Below are 22657 nucleotides of genomic sequence, written 5' to 3'. Positions count from 1 at the left end.
ACTGTGGGCTTTGTATGCACTACGCACACATATAGGCTCCTGCGTAATAACCATAGACATCGATTGTGGACGTAATCTAGAGGTAAAGTGCTGGCTAATGGTTTGCACTGTCATCCTTTGTGAGATTGTGATACCACCACTATGATGAATTCACACTGTCTAGTCGATTCATTTGTCATTTGGATTCCAGCATAAAACAAGCCACCTGGTGCCACGCGCACATCACGGCAGAATCACAATGGATTTTAAATAGCTGGGCTACGAAGAGGAACATTATGATGACAAAAATGTATAATATTCTAGCCTATATCAACAACCTCATTCATTCTATTCAACAAATGACTAGTTTATGAGCTCATACCTGTTAGGTTACCTTGCTTCAGTTAGTTCCGATGTCCAATTCGAGCTGAAAGCTAGACGGAGCGGCTGAAATGTAAAATCCTTGAGCACGGTTGCTGGAGATAAAGGGGGAAATGGGCTGTGTGACAGTGCGGACCCCACTGAACTGCGATTCGAATGCCTATTGTCGAGTAGGTTGCTTGTGATGGGAATTTCACAAATGATAAGACAGTATAGCCTACCATAAAAAATGAAAGAGTAAACTAATACCGTGTCCAAAAGTTTCAGAATTATGAGTTTCATCTTCACCCTAGGAAACGGTATTAAAATACTTATACTTCAATACACCCCTGCTCTTTTTTGTAATATTGTGAGGAATTATGGTCAATGTAGGCTATGCATGTCCTGCAGCATGGTCAGTAGACTATGTTGTCTAATGCATAAATTGTCACATAACTAAAATGGCAAATAAGGCAGAGATAGAAAATTGTTAGAGTAACTGAATTTTCTTGTAATATACTGTCACCTATTGGTATGAATATGTAACACATACTGTTAGAAGATGGTACTCTTATAACCATAGGCCTGAAGTGCTGGGTGGTCTAGGATCATTTATTTCCCATCATGGCTTCTGAATAAAAATATTGTTTTGCTTATCTGAAACCGAAAGGTCAACTAAAACTAACTGTGACCAGATGTATTATTACACATTCATTTCTTTATTATTCATTATTTAATAACACATTATTTACAGGATGAGCAATGAGAGAGAGAGAGAGAGAGAGAGAGAGAGAGAGAGAGAGAGAGATGCATGCGTGTCGGACAGAAGTAGTGGGCCGCACAGTCCAGTGAAGGCTTCCAGTTGAGCAGCCTGTTTGAGTTGTTTTTAGGCCCGCCATTTAAGTGGAACAGCAGAGCAGTACACCAGAGGTACGAGATTTACCATAGATCACTGCCTTCCGAACTGAAAGAAAAAGACACAAAAAGTCAGTACCTCAAACTCACTAAACTCCAGTGATCAAACCTAGATATTGCTATTCATTATTGGCACTACTTTTTGGAATTTCAGAATGGACTGACACATTGCCACTGCAGTGTGTGGATGGGTCATCATGGTTTGGGTTAATTCCACAAATTGAATTACCTCTCCCTGTACATTCAGTTTAATTCAAATTCCAGGTCAGTCATTGAATTCAGAGATAATTCAATTCCTCTCAATTCTAATGTTAGATAGATTGTAATAAGTCAATTCCCAATTCAATATTATCCCCACCAATTCCACAAATTCAAATTCAATTCCCGTAGGCTTTCAGGCTAGTCACTGTTCAGACAGTTATACTGGAAATTTAGAAATACAAGTTTAAATAATTTAAATGGTCGAATTACCGACTGGGGGAACCCCATTGATTGATTTTGTTAGTCACTCTCACTCAGATGTCATACATGAAAATTCTCTCCACCCTATGGCAAAATATGTAGAACTGCAGCAAATTAGCTGTAAAATTGCTCATTTTTCTCTCCTCCCAATGGCAAAATGTGTAGATTTGCACAAATTTAAATGTAAATCTTTTCTCTCCGCTGTCAAAATGTTTTCCTTGCAAGGTGTGGGGGGGGGGTTCCAACAAAATGTAGTTTAGGGGCCCTAAAAGGCTAGGGCTGGCTCTGACTGTATGTGTGGGTAAAGATGTGGGTATGCAGACCCTGTAAGGACCGACGCCGGAGATGAGAAGCAGGTACGGGGAGTCAACATTTAATAAGGAACAGACATGAAACAAGACAGGAACAGCATTAGCAAATGAACGACGTTCGACAATCAATGCTGAAGCGGGGAACAGAGCAGGGGAACAGACAGATATAGGGGAGGTAATGACAGAGGTGATTGAGTCCAGGTGAGTCCAATAATCGCTGATGCGCGTGACGGGGGAAGGCAGGTGTGCGTAATGATGAAGTCAGGAGTGCGTAATGCTGCGGAGCCTGTTGCCCTGGAGCGCCAGGGGGGAAGAGCGGGAGCAGGCGTGACAGACCCATGAACCACTGCGTCTCCTTATGATGAGTTCAGATTTTTTGTGGCCCCCACCCCCATCAAAGTTGCCGATCCCTGATTTAAAACATATCCTGCTGTCAATGTTTTATGCTAAGTGCATTAGCCAGAGAAATGTACAAATACTGATTTCCAATTCAACTCCAATTCAAACAGTCCAAACAGTCTAATTCCACTTCGATTACAATTCCATAACTTGAAGATTGTTGAATTTCGCATTGAATTCAACGTAAATTCTCCACGTCATGAGTGAATTCAAGAACTGAATTGGAATTTCAAATTAAATTTGAATTGACCCCAACCCTGTGAGTCATGTTGATATATTCAATGTATGAGTATATTGGAACACATAGGAGAAGCAGTTATTTTGTTATTCTCTTCATCCTCTCACCGTGGTGTTAGGTCGCCTTCTGACTCGTCTCCAAACAGCAACCACGCCATAGCTGACTCAGGGGAAGACCTCTTCCCATACCTAGTGTACACAGAGAGGCCATCACTGTTACTGTATGTCACCAAGAAATATACATTGCTTGCTGGAGTGTGCCTACAGGGGTCCTATGACCATATCATGTCCCCTTGTGGCCATGAGTAGCCTGCCCACCTCATAATCTACAGCACCATGAATTCAAAGACACTAGTACCTCAATTCATCTTTCCGAGATCCCTTGTGTCCTATCTCCTCACCTTCTTCTCAACCGTATTGGAGAAGATCCAAGGTCCTTCCCTTCGGACCTCCCTCTCACATGCGTTTTGAGAAGAAGGCGAGGAGAGAGGATGCTAGGAATCGAGGAAAGATTCATTGAGAAAGAGTAAAAGTGTCAAGAAATTAGACATTCTAAGTGCTTATACTCTACTCGGTGTACTCACTAATCACCAATGCCCTTTTTATTTCCAGAGACAAGATCACATATCTCTTATAGCTCCAAACAAGGAGAGATTTCCAATGCCCAATGCTCAATAAGGCAAGCAACCCTCAGCTCCACAGACAGCACCAAGGCTTTTAAAATATCTTTACTGAAGTCAATGCCTGGCAATTGTGGAGTGATTCTCCCTTTGTGTGAGAACAGAGGGGCTGAACTGCATGGCACACAGCCCTTGCAGTGCATTGACAGCTCCAGCCCTTTTAATGATAGACTCTGCAGTTTTTAGATGTTTAATAGGAGACTGGTTCAGGTTCCCTCAAACTCTACACGCCTACATGAAATCTCTCTCTGAGCAACAGACGTACCTGCACAGATACATACGCACAGATGCACAAGCAGGCAATCATATGCACACACAGATGCAGACTCACCATGCATGCATGGACACACACATTCACACACACACACACACACACACACACATATATAAAACTGCTGATATCGTTGTCCAAAGGGAGAAGACGCATGTTTCTGAGGACTTTTTATTGTCGACAGTGACAAAAATGTCAATGTTGTACGTGCATAGAAATGTAAGTTGCAGGGGGGTTTTACTGGGGATTTCACATGTTGTGTAAAAATAGGTAATTGCCACTACTTACTTAATGTTACTTTGATAAGATTCAGCCATATGTTCTAATGTTAGTAATTTGTTAATGTTATTAGTATTCTTTAATGTTACAGTTGCCAATGCTGCTTTGTGTATTGTTTATCATATGCAGTGGTGACCTGTTTGCATGTTATTTTGGCATTAATACGTGTCACATATCAGTTTGCAATGTAAATAAAAATCATTGAGTTAAGAAAGCCTCCATACAAACATGGTCTCTTTTTTGCTTTCTTGAGTAAGGAAGCTCCAAAATGCAGGTGTTTCAGCATAGCTCAGTGCTTTCTGTGGTGGTGGTGGAGCAAGCGGAAAATACAGAGCGTAGGGGTTGGTAATGTTCTCTAGTTGCGCCGTGATTGGCTCAGTGTTCTGTCACTCATGGGGACACCACGTCACTGCCAAATCTAACAGTGGAGCTGGAAAATTCAAGCCCCTTGGGTGATGCCATAGAGTTACATTAGCCTGTTAGGGCAAGGGGGCAGTATTGACACGGCTGGATAAAAAACGTACCCGATTTAATCTGGTTACTACTCCTGCCCAGTAACTAGAATATGCATATAATTATTGGCTTTGGATAGAAAACACCCTAAAGTTTCTAAAACTGTTTGAATGGTGTCTGTGAGTATAACAGAACTCATATGGCAGGCAAAAACCTGAGAAGATTTCATGCAGGAAGTGGCCTGTCTGACAAGGTGTCGTTCTTGTTGTCTCTGTTTATTGAAGAGTGAGGATCTTAGCTGTCCCGTGACACTTCCTACGGCTGCCATAGAATCTCAGAAGGCGGCAAAATGCTGAATCGTGGCTTATCAGGCTCTGGCTGAAAAAAAGTAGCGCGTTTGGGTAGTGGCTGGTTACAGTACTGTGAGACTCAGGCTCGTGCCCGCGTCGACCGAAAGCTTTGTTTTCTTTCCTCTGTTTAGCTAAATGAACATTCCCGGTCAGAATATTATCGCTTTTTTACGAGAAAAATGGCATAAAAATGGATTTTAAACAGCGGTTGACATGCTTCGAAGTACGGTAATGGAATATTTCGATTTTTTTTGTCACGAATTGCGCCATGCGCACGACCCTGATTTACCATTTCGGATAGTTTCTGGAACGCACGAACAAAACGCCGCTATTCGGATATAACGATGGATTATTTTGGACCAAACCAACATTTGTTATTGAAGTAGCAGTCCTGGGAGTGCATTCTGACGAAGACAACAAAAGGTAATCAAACTTTTGTAATAGTAAATCTGATATTGGTGAGTGCTAAACTTGCCGGGTGTCTAAATAGCTAGCCCGTGATGGCTGGGCTATGTACTTAGAATATTGCAAAATGTGCTTTCACCAAAAAGCTATTTTAAAATCGGACATATCGAGTGCATAGAGGAGTTCTGTATCTATAATTCTTAAAATAATTGTTATGCTTTTTGTGAACGTTTATCTTGAGTAATTTAGTAAATTGTTAGTGAATTCGCCGGAAGTTTGCGGGGGGTATGCTAGTTCTGAACGTCACATGCTAATGTAAAAAGCTGGTTTTTGATATAAATATGAACTTGATTGAACAAAACATGCATGTATTGTATAACATAATGTCCTAGGGTTGTCATCTGATGAAGATCATCAAAGGTTAGTGCTGCATTTAGCTGTCTTCTGGGTTTTTGTGACATTATATGCTAGCTTGAAAAATGGGTGTCTGATTATATCTGGCTTGGTACTCTGCTGACATAATCTAATGTTTTGCTTTCGTTGTAAAGCCTTTTTGAAATCGGACAGTGTGGTTAGATTAACGAGAGTCTTGTCTTTAAATAGCTGTAAAATAGTCATATGTTTGAGAAATTGAAGTAATAGGATTTTTAAGGTATTTGAAAATCGCGCCACTGGATTAGACTGGCTGTTGCGTAGGTGGGACGAATTCGTCCCGCCTAGCCCAGAGTGTCACGTCCTGACCAGCAGATGGAGCTAGTGTTTTAGTTTTGGTCAGGACGTGGCATGTTTGTGTTGGGTATGTTTGTATTGTTGATTGGGACTTCCAATTGAAGGCAGGTGTGTTGAGTTGCCTTTGATTGGAAGTCCTATATAGGTGTGTGTGTTTTTCTTTGGGGTTGTGGGTGGTTGTTTTGCACTGCGTTTTTTAGCCTGCAAACTGTTGCTGCTGTCACTTTTATTGTTTCCTGTGGATACTTTACTCCTTTTGTTGGGTAATTAAAAAATGAGTATTCACATACCTGCTGCGCCTTGGTTCATTTCAGAAGACAGTCGTTACAGAACCACCCACCAACACAGGACCAAGCATCGGAAGAAGGCTGGCGATGTAAGGGAGACCGAGAGGCACCCCCAATAATTTTTTAGGGGGGGGCACAAGGGGAGTTTTGCGGGGCAAGAATGGAGCCCCAGGCCAGCTCCCCGCACTAGCATGGGGGTGCGTGTTCACAATCTGGTACGTCCAGTACCAGCCCCACGCATCAGGAGACTAGTGCGTCATCCCAGCCTCGCCAGTCAACAGTCACCAGAGCCGCCCGCCAGTCAACAGTCACCTGAACTGCCGGAGTGGCCAGACTGCCCTGAACTGCCGGAGTGGCCAGACTGCCCTGAACTGCCCGAGTGGCCAGACTGCCCTGAACTGCCCGAGTGGCCAGACTGCCCTGAACTGCCCGAGTAGCCAGACTGCCCTGAACTGCCCGAGTGGCCAGACTGCCCTGAACTGCCCGAGTGGCCAGACTGCCCTCCGGTCCAGCCCGAGGGGCCCTCCTGCCCTCCGGCCCAGCCCGAGGGGCCCTCCTGCCCTCCGGCCCAGCCCGAGGGGCCCTCCTGCCCTCCGGCCCAGCCCGAGGGGCCCTCCTGCCCTCCGGCCCAGCCCGAGGGGCCCTCCTGCCCTCCGGCCCAGCCCGAGGGTCCCTCCTGCCCACCGGCCCAGCCCGAGGGGCCCTCCTGTCCCCCGGCCCAGCCCGAGTGGTCCGTCTGCCAGGGTCAGCCCGAGTGGCCCGTCTGCCCGGCACAGCTATCGGCGCCATCAAAGTGGGCGACGCCGAGGGTGGAGCGAGGTCCACGGCCTGCACCTGAGCCACCTCCAGGATAGGTGGGTTGGGGAGGGAGGGTGTAGCACAGTGCCGTCGGTGACGGCAGCCACCCTCCCTTCCCTCCCTTATTGTTTAGGGGTTATTGTTTATGGGTTTTTTGTTGGTGTTTTTCTGTTGGTAGGTGAAGTAATAGGATTTTTAAGGTATTTGAAAATCGCGCCACTGGATTAGACTGGCTGTTGCGTAGGTGGGACGAATTCGTCCCGCCTAGCCCAGAGTGTCACGTCCTGACCAGCAGATGGAGCAAGTTTTTTAGTTTTGGTCAGGACGTGGCATGTTTGTGTTGGGTATGTTTGTATTGTTGATTGGGACTTCCAATTGAAGGCAGGTGTGTTGAGTTGCCTTTGATTGGAAGTCCTATATAGGTGTGTGTGTTTTTCTTTGGGGTTGTGGGTGGTTGTTTTGCACTGAGTTTTTTAGCCTGCAAACTGTTGCTGCTGTCAAGTTTATTGTTTCCTGTGGATACTTTACTCCTTTTGTTGGGTAATTAAAAAATGAGTATTCACATACCTGCTGCGCCTTGTTTCATTTCAGAAGACAGTCGTTACACAGAGAGGTTAGAAGTGCCCATCCAAGAGGGCTCAAGGTCAATGGTCACAGATAAAATTACATCAAATGACGTTATATCTACAGTAACTTTGATTGGACTAATCATGTCAACATTATAATTTCAAAATCTTAGCTAGCAGTCATCTACATTAACCTCTATGGGACCGGCGGGACGAATTCGTCCCACCTACGTAACAGCCAGTTGAATCCTGTGGCGCGATTTTCAAAACCTTTGAAATGCTATTACTTCAATTTCTCAAACATATGACTATTTTACAGCTATTTAAAGACAAGACTCTCGTTAATCTAACCACACTGTCCAATTTCAAAAAGGCTTTACAACAAAAGCAAAACATTAGATTATGTCAGCAGAGTACACAGCCAGAAATAATCAGACACCCATTTTTCAAGCTAGCATATAATGTCACAAAAACCCAGAAGACAGCTAAATGCAGCACTAACCTTTGATGATCTTCATCAGATGACACACCTAGGACATTATGTTATACAAAACATGCATTTTTTGTTCAATCAAGTTCATATTTATATCAAAAACCAGCTTTTTACATTAGCATGTGACGTTCAGAAAAAGCATACCCCCCGCCTTCCGGGGAATTTACTAACAATTTACTAAATTACTCACGATAAACGTTCACAAAAAGCATAACAATTATTTTAAGAATTATAGATACATTACTCCTCTATGCACTCGATATGTCCGATTTTAAAATAGCTTTTCGGATGAAGCACATTTTGCAATATTCTGAGTAGATAGCCCGGCATCACAGGGCTAGCTATTTAGACACCCGGCAAGTTTAGCCTTCACCAAAATCCCATTTACTATAACAAAAATGGTCTTACCTTTCCTGTTCTTCGTCAGAATGCACTCCCAGGACTGCTACTTCAATAACAAATGTTGGTTTGGTCCAAAATAATCCATCGTTATATCCGAATAGCGGCGTTTTGTTCGTGCGTCCCAGACACTATCCGAAATGGTAAATAACGGTCGTGCGCATGGCGCATTTCGTGACAAAAAAATTCTAAATATTCCATTACCGTACTTCGAAGCATGTCAACCGCTGTTTAAAATCAATTTTTATGCCATTATTCTCGTAAAAAAAGCGATAATATTCCGACCGGGAATCTGCAATTAGCTAAACAGCCGAAGGAAAATACTGCACGGGGTCGAATCAGGCACGCGCCTAATTCCATTGTCCTCTGATGGGCCACTTGGAAAAGGCGATAATGTGTTTCAGCCTGAGGCTGCCTCGTCATCGTTCAGGTTTTTCCCGGGCTCTGAGAGCCTATTGGAGCCCTAGGAACTGTCACGTTACAGCTAAGATCCTGACTCTTCAATACACAGAAGCAAGAACAACGACACCTTGTCAGACAGGCCACTTCCTGCATGAAATCTTCTCAGGTTTTTGCCTGCCATATGAGTTCTGTTATACTCACAGACACCATTCAAACAGTTTTAGAAACTTTAGGGTGTTTTCTATCCAAAGCCAATAATTATATGTATATTCTAGTTACTGGGCAGGAGTCGTAACCAGATTAAATCGGGTACGTTTTTTATCCGGATTTGAAAATACTGCCCCCTAGCCCAAAGAAGTTAATCAAGTCAACAATCTAGTGGCAAATCATTTTTAATCATTGTCATATGAAGAGAAATAATGATAAGAAATTATAGATAAAACGTATTGGTGCTCATCGGCCATTGGACATAAAGATTACACAACAAGTTGGAAATCGCAAATTCAACAATGAGTGGTTTGGAAGGAATCAGTGGCTTAATGCAAGCATTGCAAAGCCATCACTAGCCTGCTATTCAGTGGAGTGGGTGTGTAGTCCCAATTCTCGGTTTAAGGTTCTCTTTCCCAAGCTTAAAATGATAAACATTCAACACTGGCCATGCTGTCACTCCAGTATGATTTCTGCCACGCTCAAAACAACTGTTAACTCAGAACTGGGAAGTCTGACTTCAGTGAGTTCAGGACAAATGGGAACTCAGGTAAAAACGAGCTCCGACTGGGAAAATACGTTTTGAACGGTCATCCAACTTGGAATTGTACGTCTGGAACTTAGGCCTGTTTCTAGAGCTACGACCTGAAGATCACTGAAATCATCATGAACGATCTTGTTTTTTTTTTAATTCCCAGTTGTCTTCAAAGCACCACAAATCCAGAGAATGCCAGACTTTGTTGACAAAATTTGCCCACAAGAAGGACCGCTGCGCCACCTTCCTGTTCAAGTGAGCACAGAACAACAAGTTGAGTCCAAAAATGTAATGTATGCCGCTGCATAAATTATGTAATATGCCAGGAAGATATGTATACTATAGCTAAGAAAAAAATACAAAGTGCATGTTGTGAAGTAAGCTGTTAGTAGCCCATGTGCCTCACCCTAATAATTTGGTTTATTTTCCCCTCTTAATTTTGCCTACTGTTCTGACTTGGTGGTGCACATGTAGCAAATAGTCTGTTTTAGAGAAATGTAATCATCAAATATTGTAAGAGCTTTCATTGTCTGCACATATGCCCCCTTTATTTATCCTACGGTTCTGACTTGGTGTACAAAGAGAACACTGTAAGAACAGCCCATGTTCTGAATTCTGTTGCTGTACATTTCAAAAGTGCTGAACAAATAGTTATATTGACTATGTCCATCCTAGCTCGTTTATTAATGTCTTAATTGAAATTCCGGATGGCCTCTTATCCGCTTGTCGTCCCCTTATGCTACAGTTCCTACATCTCAATTGACATTAGAAACCACATTTGTTTAAGCAAGTCAGCCATATCAGCTGTGTTTTTTTAAAAGGCAGTAAATGAGGCTGAATGAACAGTTTCGCTGCCAGACAAGGCTCCGCTGATAGCCAGGTGTAGCAGTGGTAAGATGTTGGGACTCTGTTGTTGGGACAGCTTTATGTAGGCCCTAACAGTTTGTGGGCACCGTTTATCACCATTATAGTGCAATTAATGTATTGATTAGTGTTGTGTTGTGTTGTGTAGTAGCTTTGCTGGCATGCATCCCCCCAAAAAATGTTTTTGGTTTGCCCCACCAAGATTTACACGCTAAAATCGCCACTGATTGTATGCAGTATTATTCCGACATGCCATAAGTGTTATTGCATTGGTTGCAAAAGTACTTTTGCAGAAGTGGTTTATTTGTTGTATTGTTAAGCATAGTCTTTTGAAAGTACACGCTACCACAGCGTTTTCCATAGTGACCTTTATTAAGGTGTTTTATTGCCATTGGCGAGCTTCTAGAGACATCCCAGACAGTTCTTGGAGCTTGCTCATGCGCAGAGTAAATTACAACCCTGTGGTACCAGGGCAGCTCTTATAAGATCTCAGCCGGGCAGATTCTCACACAAGGCTGGAGAGAGAGGCTGCCATAAATCTTGACCCTTTGTCAATCCAAGTAATTGGTTTCTCTCTCTCCAAGAGGTGAATGTTTATGTTTATATTGATGCTGATAGTTATAACTCTTAACTAATTATGTTTAGTATGTGTTCATATCTATGTCTTATAGAACCACAACAATAAGATTCTAAGTCATTCGTTTTACTAAATCATATAAATATCCTCAAATGTAAACCGCTGTTTTTGTGTGTGTGTGGTGGTGACTATCAAGAGTACAGCACTATACTGGGGAAAACCAAACCAATCAGTTATAAGTATATAGCGGGTGAGGGCATTCACATTGACCACTCAGACGGGTGAGGGCATACCAGCCAATCGTTTTTACGTGGTACTTCTAGATGGATTAATTAACTAACAGTTTTTACAAGGTCCGTAATTTCTCCAGATTTAGTGACCAATAGTTTTTACAGCTGTACTGAGAGACAGGGGCAATTCCTGTTGAGCTTTCCTCTTGCCCCAAGACACAGAGACAGGACATGCACTTAAGTTAATGCCTACTTTTTTTCTATCCAACACACCAGTCATTGGAGATCACACATGCACTGTACAGCAGTGCATCATTGCCTACAGCAGTCCTGCCCTTAGGTTGAGGGAATAATGATAGCAACTCATTATAGATCAGTATAATGAAGCCAGACCAGACCAGACAAGTAAGGTATATTTGCCGGTAATAGCACATCTCCATTACCCAGACCAAGGTCTCAGTGGAGCCATTATAGGTCTCTATCGCTGAACTCTATCCCTCTACGCAAGGTTGCTCAGTGATGGAGCAAAACCAGGCTCCTTTCCTTTCCATACCATCATTAGTTTTAATAACTACACTCTGTGATCTCCAAATACAAATCTCTCTGCTGCATATGTGGTTTTCCAAAACTGGAATTAAGTTATGTTATCACAGTGTTCAGAACAACATGCTGGTCGGAGAGCCAAGAGATCATTATCCTCAGGCTTAGTTAAAATATCCTCAATAGAAAATGTTGTTGTCATATGCACATCTTTAAAAACTTAGGTGCTGGGCTAATAAAGAATATTTGTAAAGAATCATCATGAATCACAGAGGTACATATGGTCATAAACGATTATAATCGGAAGAGTAAAACCCACAAATTCAGATAAACAAAAAGTTCCATATCAGATTTTGCATATAGTTTATGAGTTGGCACCACATATTTATGAACAGCTGTGCCTGGTGTCCTTTGTGGTGTGCTATCTCATGAACTGACATGATGTATTCAGGTGAGAGGACACCTGGGGCAGTTGATTCGTGACTTGCCCTTCGTGCCCGCTCCCATACCTTATAATTTTGTATTTCTTTGTGACTCATTTGTATACAGGTAGAGCAGACAAGCCACATCCCTGATTGGCAGATGACTGGCAACCCTGATTAGAAGCAACTACTGCTCATCGGTTGTTCTCTACAAATGCTGTTTTGAATTAAAATAAAATTGTACCTACACACTGAAGAAGGCTGTAATGCTGAAACGTCTGTGTAAACTATCCCTGATGCAATTAAAATAATTTAAGTAAGCTTTATGCAACATCTTTTTGAGTGCGAACCCACTTTCTGTTCATAAAGGATTATAAAGTGCCTTCGGAAAGTATTCAGACCCCTTAACTTCTTCCACATTTTGTTAGATTACAAAAATAAAATCAAATAAATATTACATTTACATAAGTACAGTACTTTGTGGAAGCACCTTTGGCAGCAATTACAGCCTTGCGTCTTCTTGGGTACGACACTACAAGCTTGGCACACCTGTATTTGGGGAGTTTCTCCCATTCTTCTCTGCAGATCCTCTCAATCTCTGTCAAGTTGGATGGAGAGCGTTGCTGCACAGCTATTTTCAGGTTTCTCCAGAGATGTTCGATCAGGTTTAAGTCTGGGCTCTGGCTGGGCCACTCAAGGACATTCAGAGACTTCAGAGACATTCAAGACAACTCCTGCGTTGTCTTGGCTGTGTGCTTAGGGTCATTGTCCTGTTGGAAGGTGAACCTTCGCCCCAGTCTTAGATGGATGGAGTGTGGCTGGAGTGTTTACGGACATATTCAATCTCTCCCTATCCCAGTCTGCTGTCCCCACATGCTTCAAGATGTCCACCATTGTTCCTGTACCCAAAAAAGCAAAGGGGACTGAACTAAATGACTATCGCCTCGTAGCACTCACTTCTGACCTCATGAAGTGCTTTGAGAGACTATTTAAGGATCATATCAACTCTACCCTACCTGACATCCTAGACCCACTTCAATTTGCTTACCGCCCCAATAGATCCACAGATGATGCAATCACCATCGCACAGCACACTGCCCTATCCCATCTGGACAAGAGGAATACCTATGTAAGAATGCTGTTCATTGACTATAGCTCAGCATTCAACACATAGTACCCTCCAAGCGCATCATTAAGCTTGAGGCCCTGGGTCTGAACCCCGCCCTGTGCAACTGGGTCCTGGACTTCCTGACGGGCCGCATCCCTGGTGGTGAAGGTAGGAAAAAACACCTCCACTTCGTTGATCCTCAACACTGGGGCCCCACAAGGATGCGTGCTCAGCCCCCTCCTGTACTCCCTGTTCACCCATGACTGCGTGGCCATGCACGCCTCAAACTCAATCATCAAGTTTGCAGACAACACAACAGTAGTAGGCCTGATTACCGACGAGACAGCCTACAGGGAGGAGGTGAGGGCCCTGGGAGTGTGGTGTCAGGAAAATAACCTCTCACCTAGCGTCAACAAAACAAAGGAGCTGATCGTGGACTTCAGGAAACAGCAGAGGGAGCACCCCCCTATCCACAATGACGGGACCACAGTGGAGAAGGTGGAAAGCTTCAAGTTCCTTGGCGTACACATCACTGACAAACTGAAATGGTCCACCCACAGAGAGAGTGTGGTGAAGAAGGCGCAACAGCGCCTCTTCAACCTCAGGAGGCCGAAGACATTTGGCTTGGCACATAAAACCCTCACAAACTTTTACAGATGCCCAATTGAGTTCATCCTGTCGGGCTGCATCGCCGCCTGGTACGGCAACTGCACCGCCCGCAACCGCAGGGCTCTCCAGAGCCCCACGCATCACCGGGTGCAAACTACCTGTCCTCCAGGACACCTACAGCACACGATGTCACAGGAAGTCCAAAAATATCATCAAGGGCAACAACCACCAGAGCCACTGCCTGTTCACCCAGAAGGCAAGGTCAGTACAGGTGCATCAAAGCTGAGACCGAGAGACTGAAAAACAGCTTCTATCTAAAGGCCATCTATCTAAAGGCCATCAGTAGCACATTAGAGATTTGAAATCACTGGCCACTTTAATAATGGAACACTATTCACTTTAATAATGTTTATATATTTTGCATCTCATATGTATGTACTGTATTCTATCCTATTCTACTGTATCTTAGTCTATGCCACTCTGACATTGCTCTCTCAAATATTGATATATTCTTAAATCAATTCCTTTACTTTAGATGTGTGTGTTTTGTTGTGAAATTGTTAGATTTTACTTGTTAGATATTACTGCTCTGTTAAAGCTAGAAACACAAGCATTTTGCTACACCCGCAATAACATCTGCTAAACATGTGTCTGTGACAAATACAAGTTGATTTGATTTGATTGGAGCACTTTGGAGCAGGTTTTCATCAAGGATCTCTCTGTACTTCGCTTTGTTCATCTTTGTCTCGATCCTGACTACTCTCCCAGTCCCTGCTGCTGAAAAACATCCCCACAGCATGATGCTGCTACCACCACGCTTCATCATAGAGATTGTGCCAGGTTTCCTCCAGATGTGACGCTTGGCATTCAGGCCAAAGAGTTCAATCTTGGTTTCATCAGACCACAAAATCTTATTTCTCATGGTCTGAGACTCTTTAGGTGACTTTTGGCAAACTCCAAGCGGGCTGTCATGTGCCTTTTACTGAGGAGTGGCTTCCGTCTGGCCACTCTACCATAAAGGCCTGATTAGTGGAGTGCTGCAGAGATGGTTGTCCTTTTGGAAGGTTCTCCCATCTCCACAGAGGAACTCTGGAGCTCTGTCAGAGTGACCATCAGGTTCTTGGTCACTGCCCTGACCAAGACCCTTCTCCCCTGATTGCTCAGTTTGGCCTGGCGGCCAGCTCTAGGAAGAGTCTTGGTGGTTCCAAACTTCTTCCATTTAAGAATGATGTGTTCTTAGGGACTTAGGGACCTTCAATACTGCAGAATTGTTTTGGTACCTCTCCCCAGATCAGTGCCTCGACACAATCGTGTCTACGAATGATCATATGGCCGTGTATTCCATCAGTTTCCAATGTCATCATTTTTTTTTTACTGTTGCCTAGGTTTTAAATTGGATGAATTTGTATATAATCCTTTGACCATATGTACCTCTGTGATTAATTATGATTGACTATGCACAAAAGTGAATTATATATTTTGGGATGTGAGCACACCTGTTTGACCTGAGGAAGATCCATTTCAATTGAAACGTCAATAAAGTGGCGAATTGGGAGCATAAACAGTGTGTGGGCCTTCCTGTTCATTATTAGTTAACATATCCCCCATAACTTCTCCTGTGACCTTTGCTATAGTGGTCATTTGACCTCTTAAGATTATCAGCAAAATCTGATTGGAATTTAGGGAGGGGCATTTTTTTATTTTTTTTTTGTATTCAAATTGAATGAAGGGACATGTTATCAATATATTGGTTGTTAGTAGGAGCTTATGCTTCCTTCAAACCCAATAGGCTGAAATGTTTGCTTTGTTAGAGTGCTGACTCACTCACCTCTGTCTAGTGATGAGGTTTATGTAGTGTCGCAGCGCCGTGTTGTATCTGGCCCATTCCTCCGGAGGCGCGTTGTTGTCGGGGCTCACAGGCTTGGGCGGGTAGGCATCTGCGAAGGTGCCCAGACTAACCAGCACGCACACGAGGAGGGCTACGAGGATCAACCAGGGTCTCAGTATGATGGCCATCTGTAAATAAAGACTGTAGTCAAACATTTCCCTGGAAACTGCTGGACATAGTTTTGTTTTAGGTAAAGCTTTTTGATGAGTAAGATGAGTAAGATTTTATATTTTTGAATGGAGGATTCATTAGAGACGCGTTAGCAGGTGCTCTGTCTATGGTGCCAAAATGTGTGCCAAAGTTGTTTACGAAATAAATAAATTGGTCTTCAACCTATTGATTTTATAGTGCTAGGGAACATTCTGGAAGTGTTAAGTAATGATAATGAAGAATCGCTTTTTACTCTAACATTCGGACTTGCTACGCCTATTGGCCGTTCTTGAATTGCGGTGGCAGTTGCGTCCCTTGCCTTTGCAACAATGAAAAACACTTTCAAATGACAAACAGTTACACATGCATGTTTTTGTTTATATTGAAGTGTTTATCAATGATAAAACAATGCCACAAAATGTTATGTTTATACATTGTTTAAAGTTCTGTGGGCAAGCAAATTGGCTTGTCCCAATAGAGACCCAGTATAATTTTAGTATCATGTGTTGGGGATTTAGAGATATCTATCTATTATTTTGAATGCTAGAATGTAAATACAAGTACTTAATATATTGCATGAATCAATAAAAAAGGCTATTATTTTATATATATATATATATATATATATATATATATATATATATATATATATATATATATATATATACAGTGGGGGGAAAAAGTGTTTGATCCCCTGCTGATTTTGTACATTTGCCCACTGATAAAGAAATGATCAGTCTATCATTTTAATGGTAGGTTTATTTGAACAGTGAGAGACAGAATAACAACAAAAATATCCTGAAAAACGCATGTCAAAAATGTAATAAATTGATTTGCATTTTAATGAGGGAAATAAGTATTTGACCCCCTCTCAATCAGAACGATTTCTGGCTCCCAGGTGTCTTTTATACAGGTAACGAGCTGAGATTAGGAGCACACTTAAAGGGAGTGCTCCTAACCGCAGCTTGTTACCTGTAAAAAAAGACACCTGTCCACAGGAGCAATCAATCAATCAGATTCCAAACTCTCCACCATGGCCAAGACCAAAGAGCTCTCCAAGGATGTCAGGGACAAGATTGTAGACCTACACAAGGCTGGAATGGGCTACAAGACCATCGCCAAGCAGCTTGGTGAGAAGGTGACAACATTTGGTGCAATTATTCGCAAATGGAAGAAACACAAAAGAACTGGCAATATCCCTCGGCCTGGGGCTCCATGCAAGATCTCACCTCGTGGGGTTGCAATGTTCATGAGAACCGTGAGGAATCAGCCCAGAACTACACGGGAGGATCTTGTCAATGATCTCAAGGCAGCTGGGACCATAGTCACCAAGAAAACAATTGGTAACACACTACGCCACGAAGGACTGAAATTCTGCAGCGCCCGCAAGGTCCCCCTGCTCAAGAATACATATACATGCCCGTCTGAAGTTTGCCAATGAACATCTGAATGATTCAGAGAACAACTGATGAAAGTGTTGTGGTCAGATGAGACCAAAATGGAGCTCTTTGGCATCAACTCAACTCGCCGTGTTTGGAGGAGGAGGAATGCTGCCTATGACCCCAAGAACACCATCTCCACCGTCAAACATGGAGGTGGAAACATTATGCTTTGGGGGTGTTTTTCTGATAAGGGGACAGGACAACTTCACCGCATCATTTGACGGGGCCATGTATTGTCAAATCTTGGGTGAGAACCTCCTTCCCTCAGCCAGAGCATTGAAAATGAGTCATGGATGGGTATTCCGGCATGACAATGACCCAAAACACACTGCCAAAGCAACAAAGGAGTGGCTCAAGAAGAAGCACATTAAGGTCCTGGAGTGGCCTAGCCAGTCTCCAGACCTTAATCCCATAGAAAATCCGTGGAGGGAGCTGAAGGTTTGAGTTGCAAAACGTCAGCCTCGAAACCTTAATGACTTGGAGAAGATCTGCAAAGAGGAGTGGGACAAAATCCCTCCTGAGATGTGTGCAAACCTGGTGGCCAACTACAAGAAACGTCTGACCTCTGTGATTGCCAACAAGGGTTTTGCCACCAAGTACTAAGTCATGTTTTGCAGAGGGGTCAAATACTTATTTCCCTCATTAAATTGCAAATCATTTTATAAAATTTCTGACAGGTGTTTTTCTGGATCTTTTTGTTGTTATTCTGTCTCTCACTGTTCATATAAACCTACCATTAAAATTATAGACTGATCATTTCTTTGTAAGTGGGCAAACGTACAAAATCAGCAGGGGATCAAATACTTTCCCCCCCCACTGTATATATATATATATAAAATGTGTCCCTAAGTGTTATGTAATTGGTGTTTAACACTTTAAAAATCACTCATTACAAAGGATATACAAGGACCTTGAGCATTCCCTCCTGTGGCAAACAGTTTTTGAGGGGGGGGTCTTTATTAATGAAAATGATTAACTATTCACACCCTTTTAGTATGTCATAAATTGTAGGATTCCATTGATCATGTGGTGAGTCTAAATGTTACTCAATGTAAATGATGGAAAATTACATTGTGAGCAAAATTATTAATCATATAACTTTAGTAAATTAAGGGTTAAAGGGTTAATTAATTACCTTAGATTTGGGCATTTGTTGCCTCCATTTAAGAAAATCCTCAATTATCAAAAATGCGTCATAGGTGTTATCGTCATTGGTGTTACTACTCCTAGGGTGAAGTCAGCATAAGTGGGACACTTTTTGGTGAATCACTATGTATAAAATCAAAATCAGCCTACCTTACTCAACTAATGTTTATTTCAATTAATGAAGGTTGTATCTGCATGTTTGTGATGAAACAAGTTGATAGTTTATTATTTGGTGGATGCTACCATCCCTAAAACAACATCAGACCCCTACTTTTGCTAAAGTGTGTCTTTCAGTTGTAGTGGGACACTTTTGTAGATTTTTTATTTAACTAGGCAAGTCAGTTAAGAACAAATTCTTATTTACAATGACAGCCTAGGAACAATTGGTTAACTGTGTTCAGGGGCATAATGACAGATTTTTAACTTGTCAGCTCAGGGATTCAATCAAGCAACCTTTCAGGTTACTGGCCCAACGCTCTAACCACTAGGCTACCTGCGGCCCCACTTAGTAGATGAACTGGGAAACTATTTTCTCATTAGACACATTAATGTCCCACTTTACCTGTCACTTATTATAAAATGATCAATAACACTTTGCAGGGGCTTATAGATAACACACTCTCCATGCCCTTACAAAATTGATTTGGGGACATTCCAAGCTCTTCATGAAAATCTAACTAAAGGACTCTGGAGTCCGCACAGCTTTTACTTGATCCTGAAACAGCTCTATTATTCCCCAAATTTTGTCCCCTTTCATAAATGTAACCTCTTTTCTATCCTTACTTTCCTACATGCCATTGTCCTTTGTTTCCTTTCTTCCCTACCCTTGTTATTTTTCTCGCATTCCTTCCAATGTTATATTATTGTTATAATATGCTGTTTATGTGCTATATAGTGTCTAGAATACATTTTGAGATATTAAAAACGACTAAAACAACATATTTTAAAGGCCTAGTGCAGTCAAAAAACGTATTTTTCTGTGTTTTATGTACAGTGAGTGTACAAAACATTAAGAACACTTGCTCTTTCCATGACATAGACTGACCAGGTGAATCCAGCTGAAAGCTATGATGACTTATTGATGTCACTTGTTCAATCCACTTGAATCAGTGTAAATAAAGGGGAGGAGACAGGTTAAAGAATTATTTGTAAGTCTTGAGACAATTGAGATTGTGTATGTGTGCCATTCAGAGGGTGAATTGGCAAGACAAAATATGTGCCTTTGAACGTGGCATGGTAGTAGGTGCCAGGCGCACTGGTTTGTGTCAAGAAATGCAAAGCTGCTTGGTTTTTCACCAATTTCCCGTGTGTATCAAGAATGGTCCACCACCCAATGGACATCCAGACAACTTGACACAACTGTGGAAAGCATTGGAGTCAACATGGGCCACATCCATGTGGAATGCTTTCGACAGCTTGTAGAGTCCATGCCCCGACGAATTGAGGTTGTTCTGAGGGCAAAAGGGGGAGGTGCAACTCTATATTAGGAAGATGTTCCTAATGTTTGGTATACTCAGTGTATATCTCCACGCTATGAGGTTGGAATAATGTTGTGAAAATTAAGACGATGCCCTTTTAGTGTAAGAGCTGTATGAAAAGGCCGCCTGAAATTTCTGCCTGTTTTAGTGGGATGGAGTTTTAGACTTCCGTGGTGACATCACCATGCAATAAATGAGTTAATAGACTAATAGGTCTAATAGGTCTATTACAATAAAACGTCACAATAAGGTGCAGAGCATTCGATTTGCCTGCAGGGGGGCAAGGAGACTCGCAGCTCGGGTAAAACCATTGACAACTGCGTGCCGTTATCAAGGGATTTTTAAGTAAGTGTTAACTATTTGGTTGTAATATCATCACCTCTTGAAGAGCATAGTCAAAACTAAAATGTGTAGATTATTCCATGCAAAACAATTGTACACATTTAGATCTATCATCAGAGTTATAGGCCTACAGCAAGTTACTGCATGCTTTTCATGATCAGTAAACATCATGTAATCATGATCATGATCATGTAATTTCAGATATGTGAGGGTAACCTCACCATATCTGTCAATATTGGCCACTATTAATTGCATATTTGAGTGATATAAAACTGAACTATACCTGACCAATATGAGTGGTTTAGGTTCATTTCCCATCCTTTGTGGGGTCTGCCTGTCAAGCAGCAGTAGGGCGCATTTGCCGATGTAACGGTACGGTTTCAATGCCTTCAGAAAGTATTCATACCCCTTAACTTACTCCAAATGTTATTTGTTTAATTATCTATAGTGGTGATGACAGTAGTTCGACTGACACCTTTACCAGGACGATGTCAAGCACTTTCCAAAAGCCTTATCTCTGATGAAGCAAGCTAAGAGACACATTGTTTGCTTTAGCTAGTTATCTAGCTACATGCCAACTGGATCTGGCTAGCCTGACTTAACTGAAAATACATGATCAAATGATGTTTGCTGATTGCTGTAAAACTCTGATGACAGAGCTAAATGTGGAATAATCGGAAATAAGTAGTTCTGACTATGCTCTTCAAGAGGTGATGATATTAAAACCAAGTAGTTATAATGTTTATTTAGAAATCCCTTGAAAACGGCATGGATTTGTCAATAGTTTTAGCGGAGCTGGGGTCTCCTTGCCCCTCAGCAGCCGAATCAAACGCTACTGTGAAGTTTTATTGATAGCAAAACATAAGAAAGAGAGTTCCAAACCTCTCTGCCAATAACAGCTCATTTTCAGTTGTTCCCTCCCCACTTAGACCACTCCCACACAGTCTTAGCAATATTCTTGCTTGAGAAATTGCCCTTTGCTAAGCTATTTTAAGTTTATTTTTGACAATTTTAATTGAAAACAATCACAGTATGGTACTTCATTGTTAGAAATGATATGATATTGAGACAAAAACGGCTGCATTGGACATTTAATGTATTTTTGAATATCTAAAGGAAATTGCATTTATACAGATGTTTTGTGCACAGTACACATTTAGCAGAAACCCAATAGCATGTGTTGTGATTGGGTTGCAAAATGACCATAGTGCAGGACATTCAAACAGAATGCCCTACTACACCTGTCGGATATACTACAAAGCAGGATCAAAGAGTTAGCCAGATAACTTTTCTAATTGTTCTGAAATAACTTGAAAGATAAGCTTGAAATGGGCATGCTCTAACTGACTCAAAAACCCCAAACTCTAAGTTTAGCTTTCTTAATGAACCTGAAAATCAAGTTATTTCTGGTTGTTAATCAAAATTAGCTAGCAAATTCATTGATCCTGCTTTGTAGTATACTACTCTGATGTCTCACTAATTCTGACTTCACTTTACTGGTGGCACAATGTTATCATAATGGTAAAATATCATCAAGCTGCCATATTAATTTATTTAGAATTGGAAGATACTCACATAGCCTACATTTGAATAAATAAAATAATATATAAGATTTCTTTCCTTCTAAAATGCTTTGCCCAAATGCTATCGCAATTCAAGAACGACCCAATTGCTAAAACTACCACAACAGTCAAAACCTCCCAAACTCAGCCTTACATTGATAGTCTCAGAAAGAAAAAACTCACTTTTACTCACTTCGTGGCAGGCTTGCTTCACCGGTTTTCACTTGGTTCTTGTTATGCGTCTTGTTTTGATTCCCAAATCCCGAAGGTTTATATAGGCAAGTCTATGTGATGCGCGCGCCATGAGATACAGTAGGAGCATCCAATGAAAACCACACCCCTATTATTTTTAACAATAGTCATTGGCCAGCTGGTGATCACAGTGTTGTGTAACAAATGTTTATGACAAATTGACTGTATCAATAACGCGCAATAAGGGTAAATACATGCATATAATAACCAATAAAGAAGCAATACATTCGTACATAAAGGTCTACTTCGGTCTAAGTGCATGACACATCGTGTGTGCTGGGTTTCATCATTTAGAGGACAGTTGGAAAAGTATGTTCTGCTTGGACCACAACTGCAAATGTGCGACAAACTGCCAGTTCTCAAAGATTATTTCACCATATACTTCAACCCTTTATTATAATACTATTGGGTGACCACTACTCATGCTACCCATTTAAGGCCAAGTTGGTCTCTTGAGAGGAACACACACATCGTATTCATTCTCATTGTGTACTGAATACTAGTGTGTTTTCCATACATTTGTGAATAAT

The 22657-nt window shown here is 41.9% G+C and overlaps 1 protein-coding gene across 2 annotated transcripts; it reads right to left on the bottom strand.

Moving 5' to 3' along the window:
- Positions 1 to 1037: 1037 nt before the first annotated feature.
- On the bottom strand, positions 1038 to 22122 carry LOC106578324 (peptide Y). 2 transcript variants are annotated; one of them, XM_014157008.3, is made up of 4 exons: positions 22069 to 22122; positions 15696 to 15883; positions 2772 to 2852; positions 1038 to 1303 (listed from the first exon to the last, which is right to left on the bottom strand). In XM_014157008.3, the coding sequence occupies exons 2-4, from the start codon at positions 15881 to 15883 to the stop codon at positions 1279 to 1281; spliced, it is 294 nt and encodes a 97-aa protein (XP_014012483.1). In that variant the 5' UTR covers positions 22069 to 22122; the 3' UTR covers positions 1038 to 1278. The 2 variants fall into 2 exon arrangements, with proteins under 2 accessions (XP_014012483.1, XP_014012482.1); XM_014157007.3 differs by having other exon boundaries at positions 22059 to 22110.
- Between the last annotated feature and the right edge of the window lie 535 nt (positions 22123 to 22657).

Source organism: Salmo salar, chromosome 19 (assembly GCF_965601325.2).
Source record: "Salmo salar chromosome 19, fSalSal1, whole genome shotgun sequence".
NCBI lineage: Eukaryota > Metazoa > Chordata > Actinopteri > Salmoniformes > Salmonidae > Salmo > Salmo salar.
The sequence above is the reverse complement of the archived record's forward strand: the minus strand, read 5'-3'. Positions and strand labels throughout refer to the sequence as shown.